Below are 12,975 nucleotides of genomic sequence, written 5' to 3' on the forward strand. Positions count from 1 at the left end.
TCGAGCGCAGTCTTGCATGACCTCTTACGCTATTTTCATTATCCAGAGCAGCACCTATCTCTTGAACTTATAACTTAAAGGTAAATATGTAGAAACTGAAAATAGTAGAAATACTTACATCGATAAGAGGGACCTCTTAGGAACATACCCAACTGCAAGAGAAAGAAGGCAGAGTATATTATATCTATTGGACATAGGAACTACAACTGAAGTAATGGGAGACATTTTGCCAGATTTATTAACCCCAAATTACAGTAAATAAAAACATACATAACACAATAAATCTGACCATAAATAATTTAAGACAAATGTAACTGCTTATATATTTCTAGATGAGTTGTTATGGTTATTTTTGTAGCTTTTATGTAAAATCAACAAAAACCAGTGGTTTTATTCTGGTGCCCTGCATTTAAATCATGCAGTTTCCAAAGAGAAGCTATATGTGTTGCATACCAAATTATATTTTTACACCTTAGTATCAACATTATTTTTGTTTTGATTCCATGCCCTTCATTCGGCTTTTTTTCCTGTTGGGTCGTTCCCTATGATTCGGGTGGCAGAGTGGATTGTACATTGAGGAGAATTTGGTATGGTCCGAGTTATCCGGGATACGGGATATGATAAGTGGAGAGATTTGAATTATAGTAAGACTAGAGCTGAAGTGGGGGAATAAACTGACAGGGAATTCAATGTGGATGAAGAGGGTAACTGGATCTTCTTTTTAGTCCAAAAGTTGGGAAATCAGTTAATAAGATGTTGGTTGTTAGATGTCAAAGTCGAATCATTTCATCTATGCGCATGCTCATTAAATTACACCATCGTCCCTATGACCTCAACTGCTTGGCTTTCCATGGAATAGTCATAGTTTCACCTCGAAATCTAAACTTGCTACTCCAGAAAACTCACCACACATGAGCTTTGCAAGGTGGTAAATGTCAAAGTGAGTATAGGTGTTCAAAAATCCAAATTCTGAAAATCAGGCTAAATATTCGAAACCAATTTCTACACACCGAAGCACAACTAAGATGTAGCAAAATATTGCGAACAAATTTGGATAAAAACACATGAACAATCAGATTGTACTGCCACATGGGCATGAGGAATTAGGACACCACGGGCCTCATTTATCGAAAGTGTTGTATCGCTGGTTGAAAACAGCGATGCAACACTTTTCATTGCGCCCTCCTTGCGACACATTGGATGCGCTGTATTTACAGTACAGAGCTCCATGTTGCAAGGATTGACTAGATACGTCAAGGAATCCTGAAATATCTGGTGGCACAGTAATGACGCATTGGTGGATAGTGGGCGAGTTCCATGCAAAAGCACTTGTGTCAGTCCTTACGCCGGCTGTGAAGCAGACGTAAGGATTTGACGCAGTGCACACGTAGAAGTGACGCAGTAAAATCTCATAGATTTCTCTGCGCCACTTCTACAAGCCTTTTTTACGGGGAAATGCCCCCCTGCATACATTATACCTGACGCAGGTACAATGTAGTACAGGGTTTACAAAGTGACGCATCTGCCTAGATACGTCACTTTGCAACTATGGCGCAGTGTGGTGCAATGTTTACGCAGCCGTAGCATCACAAAAAAGTGACACAAAGGCGGCGATGGTCTCATAAATAAGGCCCCACATGTTTCCCTACTCCACAGAATGCTACTGTGCACAAGCTACTTGTACAAGCAGAGCCATCCAATGGCATTATTTTCAATCTAAGTAGTTAATTGATCTCAAGGACGTCACTTTATACCAAAAGCTTGTGGTTATGAAGTGGTATCATGCATCCATTATGACATTATATATTTGACAGTATGACATGACATGGTGGCTTCCCCTTCCCCTTCCCCTTTACCTTTCATCTGTCACCTACTTAAGCTTCTTCACTCATCAGCCTGCCACAATGGCTTTCATACACAAATTGTGCATTTAATATTAGTGTCAAGAAAGACTGGCAAAAGTACGAAAAAGGTGTACATTTCGGAAAGTCTGACCTGCCAACATTTAACGAGGAAAATCGTGCAGTATTTACCATACCATGCGGATATTGGTGCGTTAAACACCAAAATATGCATATATTCCTCACAAACTCGTAATAGATGTTATTTATCACACCCGGTAAATAAGGTATAATGGAATATCACCTAAACTTTTAATCAGGCCCTAAGTGTCTCACTAAGAAGGACTTTTCGTCAAGACTTCAACCTGTAAAAAGAGATATAACTTATTTCTGAAGTTTAAATTCCCTCTGGAAAGAACTGGAGCTTTGACAGCTGTGTGTGTGGTTTAAACCTACATTTTTATCAATAGTGAACCAACATATTAATAGGGAGGTATTATTATTGCTACCTTTTCTGAAATACTTTTCAGTAACTTATGCTTTTGTGTCAACTTTACACACTTGCTATTTCTTCAGCACATCAAATGCTAATATTCAGGCTACCTGGGCAAATTTGTCACTTTGGGGCAGATTTAAAAGCCCCTTGCGCCACTTTTGCGTCATTTATAATATGGGGAAAATGACGCTAAAGTGGCACAAGGGGCTTGTAAATCTGCCTCTTTGTTTGTTTGAGTACAGCAGTCAGCGTTTAAAAGGTGATCAAATAACTTTTCGAACATTTTTGAACGGGTCTGCAAATATTTGATACGCCAAGAGCAGCAATTGTAATATATTTAGGTCATTAGTGCTCGAAACATTTTTTCTAAACTATAAATTATGCAGAAGATGGAGGTTTATGTGGCAAATGTGGCAAATGTGGCAAATGCCTATTAGCACAGAAAACACCATGGAGTAACCTGTTTCTAGTGGCACTGGACAGAATGTTTGTGTGCATTTATTATCCATTTAAATGGGAACACTAAATTGACATGCAGCAATACAGTAAATATATTTTCTTTAAAGTAAATACAAATTTATTTTAATGATATAAATAGGAGTTTCATAAAATATAATCTTTTACGTACATTTCCATCTTATGTTGCGGCACAAGTATTTGTCATGACTTGTATATTGGATCACATCAAGAAAGTCTCCTCTTTTGTGCGGTAAATCGTCTTTTCCACATTTCTTGATAATGGCGTTTGGATCAACCATCATTCGAGTCAACACCTTAATTTCACCCTCAAACTGCAACACAATGTCAATAAAGCGCATGAATTTATTTTATACAAAGTCACTCATCCATTGACACTTAAAAAGAGCACAGGGTTGATCTCCTACCAAGGCCCCTCAACAACTTTCTATATGCTGTTGAAGGTGTAAAAGAAGTGCGAGGTGCGAAACCTGTAGAAAGTGTTGACTTTATGAGCCTTCCACTGTTTTCATGGTCCCTTCTGCTTTGGACAGTAAGAGCAAAGTGACAAAATTCTCTATTTTGATCATATTATCCTAGTTTACATTTCTCTACATTGCAAACCCTTTGAAGGTATAAACAAGAACACAAATATATGAGGTAAAATAAATCCTTTACCACACCCACATGAACTCCCTAGGTCCAGTCGAGGCAATGGCTGTGGTTACCAGAAATATTAAAGTGACTTTCAAGTTTCCTTGTGAAAATTGCAACACAGGATCCATCCATTATGTCTACGCGGAGCACACCCAGCCAACCCAATATCACAAAAAATTGCGTATGCCTCTAGGTGAGATCAAGAGATGGTGCGGCTGAAGAACAGTATTCCCCTATTGTGATCACCCTTGTTCCTGATATCAATGGTGGAAATTGGGAAAGGTTACATGGAGATGTTGATTGTCTTCTTTTCTGAACAAGGAATCAATACTTCAATTAATGATCTAAGACATATCACCGCTTTCCTATTCAAACAATATCCGCGGCAAGTATGGTGGGTGCTGCCAGAAGTTAGGTGGTAGTATTGCTTAGAATTGGAGTCTGTAGTAAAATTGTTTATTGGCGATATCGCGCCAGTGTTTGATTCTTTGCCAAACTGGGTAGCTGTCTAATAACTTGTTTTTGAAATTACACTTCACATATATGCACAGTTTGGGGTGATCTTCTATAAGTCCTACATAATGTTAAGGTCCATATGAAATTTTTATTATGCCTACAAAATTCGAGATTATATATGTTGTGCAAAATTCTAGAAATGTAGTTAATTTTCAAAGATTTTTCTTATCGCTGGAGACTGGTTTGAACGGAAAGCCACGCAGGGACCATTTATTCTTCAAACAAACCCCTAGCTATTATCTTGCATGACTTTTGAACCCAATGTATAGCCCACACAACAATGAACCTTTTCTTTATTTTGAACACATTCTCCCGGCTTCATGGCGCTCACAAATACATCCCTTTTCCAAGGTGTAATCACATATGCAGCAGACGTATACTGTTCACACCCCCATCTGGACATTGGTTACCACCGTGTTAAAGGGTTTATCCAACTATTGCTATTTGGGTAACCACCCATATCTCATGTAAGTAACTAGGCCATTGAATGATTTAGTCAACATGACATACTCAATGACGACTATCACTCTTTGAACCTCATAAAGTCACAAAGACTGCACCAGCAAACATCAGAGAGGATCTTACTATCATCCTGAGATGAATACTGCCTTGCAGCATTGATTACCACTGACATCTTTACAGTCTATGTATGGTAGACCACAGCATTCCAACCAAGCACTGGTTGAGATTAAATCTAATCCAAGAAAAAGACCTTGATTGCCAGGTACCTGTTTCTTCTATGGATCCCTTAGCAATATTTAGCTGCCCCCATAATATTATGATCCTTTTCATATCATTGAGTGAATCTATGGAGGGGAAATAAGGCTTTACAGGAGAAATGAGACCCAAAATCCCATTGTAATTCCTTAATTCTAACTCTCCCGGTCCCACTTGTAATTCTTTGATACCTCTGTTGGCTTTGATTTGATATCAAGCGCAGCATTGATAACTAGAGAAGAGCAGAGTTACCAGGCGGGTAGCGAAGCACTTAGAATAAGGTCCAAGATATTAGAGTAATTCTAATCCTTTATCCAACACAGCTACATACCCATTATAATTGTATCTATAAATCTTAGATGAAAAGGTGTACCTCAACGGACTTCCCAAATCACGTACTGAACCAGATTTACAAAGGGTTTGCACCAGTGCAAAGTCATGCAAAATGATGCAAATTTGTTCACACTCTTGCAAGGGTGTTCACTTTCCAACTCAAAAGATATTGCACAGGGACCATCACCATTTTCTACAATCAAATAGTGCTTTGCACTGCTTTCCACCACTTTCCATCAAGGGGACAACACTGGAGTGGATCAGATCAAGCCTCCATCGTTTTTGGTCCAAATAACACATCTTTGAAGCAGGTTTTGAGAAGGACAAATGTTTTAATTTCTTCAAACGTTCCATACTGCAATGTGTGGAATGTTAATGAATTTGTTGAGGCATATGATTTTGTACTGGAAGGATATGCTCTTACCCGTGGCACCATGGTGGAGAGGTTGTGATCAGCACTAGGCAGCATGTGTGTGCATTAGCGGATGGTGCGACTCCAGCAGCAGGTCATAAAAAATATGGTTCTGCGTTGCATTAAAAAATAATAAATCTGCCCATTCTATTTTAAGGGTACATGACAGCTTTTGGTACAGGTAATTAAAATACAGTTACCGCAGTACTGTATGTAAGTGGATGATCTTAGAATCCACCCCTGCCTGTAACCAGGGCCACCGTTTGAAATAACAGGACTGTGTATCCCACCAGAAGTAGTAGAACTGCTTCTGATTTAATAGCTCAGATTGCGATGTCATGTTAGATACGCCCCCTTGAGGGCAATGTAGTCCCAGTGACATAGTCTTTTGACCCATGCATATGTCATTTTCAAGCAGGGCCCATGATAATGTATACCTAGTGCTCCCTCCGCGGCTTAACCCTGATTCTGAGTTTATCAGAATCCATATGTTTTTTATTGCACCGGCTCAATAATAACACATTGGGGTAGGTTGGTTATCTGGTATGATAAAAAGCACCTATTATGAGTATTTGGGGAATAACATGCAGATTTTGATGCTTGTCGTACTAAAATCTGCATGGTACGATAAAAGCCATACACTTTTCTGATGTTAAATTTGGGCATGTTTGACCTGCAGAAATGTAATGAAGGGTAAGATAGTGAACGCACCGGTAATTACTGTATGCGGTGAATACCACCCAACTTGTAATTCTGACCTGTGCACAAACAGGGGTTTAACTAGCGGTCAGAAAACATCAACCCGCTTGTATTCTGCGCCTTGGACTCAAAACGTTAGATCAGATTCTCTCCGAGGAGGGCCTGAAGTAAAATAAAATGACAGCAATTCCTTAAGGCATATTGTCGAGGGCTTTAGAACACTCTCAATTAGAAGTGGGTGAAATATGCATTTTGTAAGGAATTTGGAGGCTGAATTCTCCTGCAATGTGTTTTTTGCAAGGGAATTATCCCTCCAAATTAAAAATTTTTATAAAGCACAAAAATTGCCATATTTATCTTGCAATTTGACCAGAAACCATGCAATCTTTGGAACGTTTGCATAGCATGTAGACTCTGGAAGTAAACCTGGTAGAGTGTACTTGAAAAACTTTGCAACTTTGCATGTTTCATAATAACCATGGTAGCTACACCACCAGTTCCTCAGTGATATAACAGCAAGAGCACAGACAAACTAAACACCCATCACAACACTTTCAATACATGCTTAAGAGCACAGGCAAACCTCCTTCTCATAAGACCCCTCTTTGTATAGCCACAGGAAAACAAAAATACCATCTGCTCATCTGAAAGCTCTCAAAAACCTTTGAGGGTTGTCAACCCACCAACTCATCAGAACTCATGTGGTACCTCCATAAGAGTATAATTTGAACATCCCCTGATAAAAACACTTTCAGTATCTGTAGAAGAGGACGTTTGAACCACCCGCTCATCAGAAAAAATCTTAATACCTTCATAAGAGTGTCGTTGGAACACCAGGTGATGAGAACACTCAGTATATATAGAACAGCACAGTCAAACCCACCTGCTCATCAGAAAAACCCTCGATACATCCATAAGAGTGGAGATGGAACACCCAGTGATTAGAACACTCAATATCTGTATAATAGCACAGTCAAACCACCTGCTCATCAGAGAACTCTCAATACCTCCATAAGAGTCTAGTTGGAACACCCGGTGATGAGGACACTCAATATATGTAGAACAGCACAGTCAAACCACCCGCTCATTAGAAAACTCTCAATACCTCCATAAGAGTTTGATTGGAACACTCAGTGATAAGAACACTCAATATATGTATAATAGCCCAGTCAAACCACCCGCTTATTAGAAAACTCTCAATACCTCCATAAAAGTGAGTTGGAATACCCAGTAATGAGAACTCTTAATATATGTATAATAACACAGTCAAACCACCTGCTTATCAGAAAACTCTGAATATATCTATGACAGCATAGTTAAACAACTCTATTTATCAGAATACTCAATATACGTAGAAGAGCACAGTCAAACCACCTGCTCATCAGAAACCTCTCAATACCTCCATAAGAGTTTGATTGGAACACACAGTGATGAGAACACTCAATATATGTATAATAGCCCAGTCAAACCACCCGCTTAGTAGAAAACTCTCAATACCTCCATAAAAGTGGAGTTGGAACACCCGGTGATGAGAACACTCAATATATGTAGAACAGCACAGTCAAAACCCCTGCGCATCAGAAAAACTCTCAATACCTCCATAAGAGTTTGATTGGAACACACAGTGATGAGAACACTCAATATATGTATAATAGCCCAGTCAAACCACCCGCTTATTAGAAAACTCTCAATACCTCTTTAAAAGTTAGTTGGAATACCCAGTAATGAGAACTCTTAATATATGTATAATAACACAGTAAAACTACCTGCTTATCAGAAAACTCTGAATACATCTATTACAGCATAGTTAAACAACTCTATGATCAGAATACTCAATATACGTAGAAGAGCACAGTCAAACCACCTGCTCATCAGAAACCTCTCAATACCTCCATAAGAGTTTGATTGGAACACACAGTGATGAGAACACTCAATATATGTAGAATAGCCCAGTCAAACCACCCGCTTATTAGAAAACTCTCAATACCTCCATAAAAGTGGAGTTGAACACCCGGTTATGAGAACACTCAATATATGTAGAACAGCACAGTCAAAACCCCTGCGCATCAGAAAAACTCTCAATACCTCCATAAGAGTTTGATTGGAACACACAGTGATGAGAACACTCAATATCTGTATAATAGCACAGTCAAACCACCTGCTCATCAGAGAACTCTCAATACCTCCATAAAAGTGGAGTTGGAACACCCGGTGATGAGAACACTCAATATATGTAGAACAGCACAGTCAAAACCCCTGCTCATCAGAAAAACCCTCGATACATCCATAAAAGTGGAGATGGAACACCCAGTGATGAGAACACTCAATATCTGTATAATAGCACAGTCAAACCACCTGCTCATCAGAGAACTCTCAATACCTCCATAAGAGTGTAGTTGCAACACCCAGTAATGAGGACACTCAATATATGTAGAACAGCACCGTCAAACCACCCGCTCATTAGAAAACTCTCAATACCTCCATAAGAGTTTGATTGGAACACTCAGTGATAAGAACACTCAATATATGTATAATAGCCCAGTCAAACAACCCGCTTATTAGAAAACTCTCAATACCTCCATAAAAGTGAGTTGGAATACCCAGTAATGAGAGCTCTTAATATATGTAAAATAATACAGTGAAACTACCTGCTTATCAGAAAACTCTGAATACATCTATAACAGCATAGTTAAACAACTCTATGATCAGAATACTCAATATACGTAGAAGAGCACAGTCAAACCACCTGCTCATCAGAAACCTCTCAATACCTCCATAAGAGTTTGATTGGAACACACAGTGATGAGAACACTCAATATATGTAGAATAGCCCAGTCAAACCACCTGCTTATTAGAAAACTCTCAATACCTCCATAAAAGTGGAGTTGAACACCCGGTGATGAGAACACTCAATATATGTAGAACAGCACAGTCAAAACCCCTGCGCATCAGAAAAACTCTCAATACCTCCATAAGAGTTTAGTTGGAACACCCGATGATGAGGACACACATTATATGGATAATGGCGCAGCTAACCACCTGCGCATCAGTACACTCTCAATACCTCCTTAGGAGTGTAGTTGGAACACCTGGTTATAAGAACACTTAATATATGGTTCATAACAGTCAAACCACCTGCTCATCAGAAAACTCTGAATACATCTATAACAGGTCAGAATGCTGAATATATGTAGAAGAGCACAATCAGACCACACGTTCATCAGAAAACTCTCAGTTTAGCCATAAGAGAAAAGTCAACCCATCCACTCATTGAAACACTCTCAGTACATCCATACTAGAAGATTTAAACATCCTCCACCTCCTCTTTTGAACACTCTCAACACATTCATAACAGTGAAGCAGGTCACCCACTCTTCAGAACACTCTCAATATATCTATAAGAAGTCAGTGAACCCAAGCTCCTATCAGAACACTACAGATGCAACCACAGAGGCACCAGCCAACCACCCCTGCATGAAAGTATGTTCAAAAGAGAATAGCCATACCACCTTTTCAGAACTCTCTCATTAGCCCTGTAAGATCAAAGACAAGTCACCCACCCAGCAGAAAATGATAAATACATGCATAAGGCCAGTCGCCCATCCCTTTGAAACATCCCAAATAAAAAAATAGCTCACATTTATATTATAAAACAATAAACATTTGCCAATCGTAAAATAGAAAATCTTCTGCCATGCCCAATTCAGGTTAAAATCTGTCCAACATGCTTGTATGCGGTTGTGGGCAACCACTTTATCGCCTGAATTCCATTACTTCACTAATATTGGGAGCTCTGAGAAACAACTTTTTTTCCTCACCGGGAACCCAAGCAATGATGGACATATAGGTTCAAACTTTTCTTACCTTGAATTTTTTCCTAAATTCCTTTTCTTCCACTTCTCTTTGTTGCTTGATTACTTTTTTCCAGTTTATTCGGAATTCTTGAGATTGCCTGAACAATATTTGAAAATGAAAACCATGAATTGTGTTAGTTTCCACATTACTCTAGTCAAGTGAAGTAATAAATACAACATTGCACTTTTACAATGGATTATTTACGCCTGACCATGCGATTACTTTGATAGCACCAGTAGTTTCTACATTATTGGACTTCCCTGTGTACTTTCTCGTATTTTAGTAGGAGACAGGGGAAAAATAAGTTGTGCCATTAGAATTTGCTCAGTGGCTTTCTCTGGCCATCAGGGCAAACTTAATGACTGAAGTGTTAGGCAAATCAAGGAATAGCCACAGGAAGTGATACACCCTGCATTAGAATGCCTGTGTAGATCTTCCAAAAGACACACCGATGATGGACGGAATGCAGAGCGAATCAAACATTCAACCCCAGTTAAGAAATTTGTATTAAATCCATCGTTCTTTTGCTCACCATGCCACCCCAGTTTAGACCCGGCCATGTGCAAAGCAGTCTTGAACCTGTTCCTCATTGGAACAGTCCAGCCCTAACTGCCAAGCCATGTCCTCCCTGGTCCAGAAACAAGCATCCTGGGACCGGTTTTAGGGCATCACCCCTCATCAGCAAAGTTTGATGATAATTAAACGTTCTCCAAACAGAAGGAACCACAGAAGGATTGTCCTCAGCCACACTATCCCTAAGCCGGTGGAAATTCCAATTTTGGATTGTAGTCCAATTTAGTAATGCATTAAAAAATATGAGAAATTTCTATTACCAGCAAATTATTTTTTTAACACCAGTTTCAAACTTTTTAATTGTTTGAAGAATAGGAGTGAGCAATTTTTATTTTTCAAGCAAATGCAATATTTAAATATCCGATCACCTGAGGCCATTCTGTGAGTGTTTTCGATGTGTTCATCATTCATATATATATAAAGCAAATGAAAGATAACCTGAATGTTCCTTTTGGTGCACCAATCTGTTTCAGTGTCTGATTGTTGTGCTGGTTCTTAGAGTTTAAATTGTAAAAATAAAATAATATAAAATAAGTGCCAACATTTTTCTATGAACTAGCTGCCTACCAAATGCTACAACCCCTTTCAAGACCAGCACATTCATAGTGTCTGGATTACCATATGCTAGGCTACCAATTCCCATGTATGTCTGCCCGGCTACAGACACCCATGCACTTTAGTGTTCCGCATACAGGACCTGCCAAACATTGGTATTTCTGTCTCTGTCTCGTTCTCTCTCTCTTCCACTCCGTATTTCTCTCAATATCGCTTTCTCACCTCTTTCTCTTTATATATCCTTCTCTCCTCTTTCTCTCATTCTCTCGCTTGATATATATATGTACATGTATGTGTATATTTATATACCTTTTTCTCTCTTTCTTCCATGACACCACCAGTCTTAAAGTCTGCTTTTCTCTTAATTCTTTCTACTAAACTACTAAATGTATTGCATCATGCTATTTAAATGATTAACTATAAAAAATGTAATGGTTTACCGTAGTTGAGGAGGTGGAGGGGGATATAATGTTTCCAACGATCCCACATCATCGTAGAAGTCATCTGAAGCACAAACACAACAGAGATCAACTGAAGAACATTTGACCTTTCAACCACTCAAGTTATATTAACCACAGAAATTATTTTATAATCCACTGAAAAAAAAACCTTACTATGACTGCACTCACGAGTTATTTTTTCTGTCGCCTGAATGGTAAAAAGTAGAGGTGAGAGATATATTCTGCTCCACCGGTGGAATTATTTACAACAAGGGGTGGCGAGGGACAGAGTCTCTGAATTAAGCAGAATACTCTCACCCAGTCAAGAGATCAGGGCTAGATCCAACACCGTTTTTTAGCTCATTGCACCATCCCAGTTTCAGAACCTGGCTGTATGCAAATTAGTCTGTTCCTGTCCCAGTGCATGATGGGAACAGGGCAAACCAAACTACAAAAGCCAAGTCTTACACTGGGAAGGAAACAAGCTTCCGGGGACCGGTTTCTGGCATTACAGCCGTCTTCGGCCCGGCTTGCTTGAATCCTGATGGTGCAATGAGCAAGGGACTCATGTCTGAGTATACCCTTCCACGCTTAGGGTGGACAAAATTATTTACAACGGTGGAATTGGCAGATTTGTGGCCACTCTACATTATGCTTGTAATGTGGAGTTCAGGACAAATTCCGCCAATGCAGCATGGCAGAGTTTTTTCTTGCGTTCGGCTCACCAACGCTAAGTTGACAAGCAAGATTTGGCATCCTTTAGTGTGATTTTCAGTCGCTAGAAGGGCACTTGGTGAGATTTCTCCAACGCGGACCGCTGCTACCGTTTGCAATCAGAAAGATGCTGCTCGAGAAGAAAATCTACGCTGCTCGAGTAGAAAATCTACTCGAACTGCAGCAAAATCAACTGAAGAAGCAACATCCTCTGGAGCGCCACACAGTGCCGCTTGTGCTGATTTTTCAGTGGGGAACAAGCTCCAAGCACTATATCACAGCACAAGTTTTTTTGTAACTCTGCGGAATGCCACAGAGTGCAACTCCGTGAGTTCAGCCCAGACCTACTAAAAAGAAGATGGCAAACTGTCACGCTTTGTAACATACAAAGGATACTTTCTGAGTCGGAAGTGCTTTTCTGACAACACATGTTTGGTTTCCAGTTATTTTTTAAGCTTAACAATAATGACTTTCTCTAGCTTAATTAAAGCAAGCATTGGCAAATCCAGTAGGTCTGGCCTAGGCTGGCAGTCTTTTTGACATTTCAATACTTCTTTTGTTTTGTCAAACTTCATTGTTGGAAGAGCTGAGGGGCACTTGCCAACATATAAAAAAAACTGGCAAAGAGCAAAAAATATTTTTGGTCTAAAAACACTTTGCCTCTGGTACTGAATAGCACTACTTTGTGGTCATTGTGAAAGAGGGATATAC

General features: G+C 39.4%; 1 protein-coding gene across 1 annotated transcript in view; it reads right to left on the bottom strand.

Moving 5' to 3' along the window:
- The window catches only part of LOC144799365 (uncharacterized), a 129,713-nt gene that overhangs the window by 25,199 nt on the left and 91,539 nt on the right, over positions 1 to 12,975 (bottom strand). Inside the window, exons 5-8 of the mRNA XM_078670632.1 lie at positions 11,551 to 11,614; positions 9,992 to 10,079; positions 2,966 to 3,128; positions 119 to 152 (exon numbers count right to left, since the gene is read on the bottom strand). Coding sequence (XP_078526758.1) covers positions 119 to 152; positions 2,966 to 3,128; positions 9,992 to 10,079; positions 11,551 to 11,614 — 349 coding nt within the window. The remainder of the gene's footprint in view (positions 1 to 118; positions 153 to 2,965; positions 3,129 to 9,991; positions 10,080 to 11,550; positions 11,615 to 12,975) is intronic.

The sequence above is a fragment of the Lissotriton helveticus genome, chromosome 12, assembly GCF_964261635.1.
Source record: "Lissotriton helveticus chromosome 12, aLisHel1.1, whole genome shotgun sequence".
In the NCBI taxonomy this organism is placed as follows: Eukaryota; Metazoa; Chordata; class Amphibia; order Caudata; family Salamandridae; genus Lissotriton; species Lissotriton helveticus.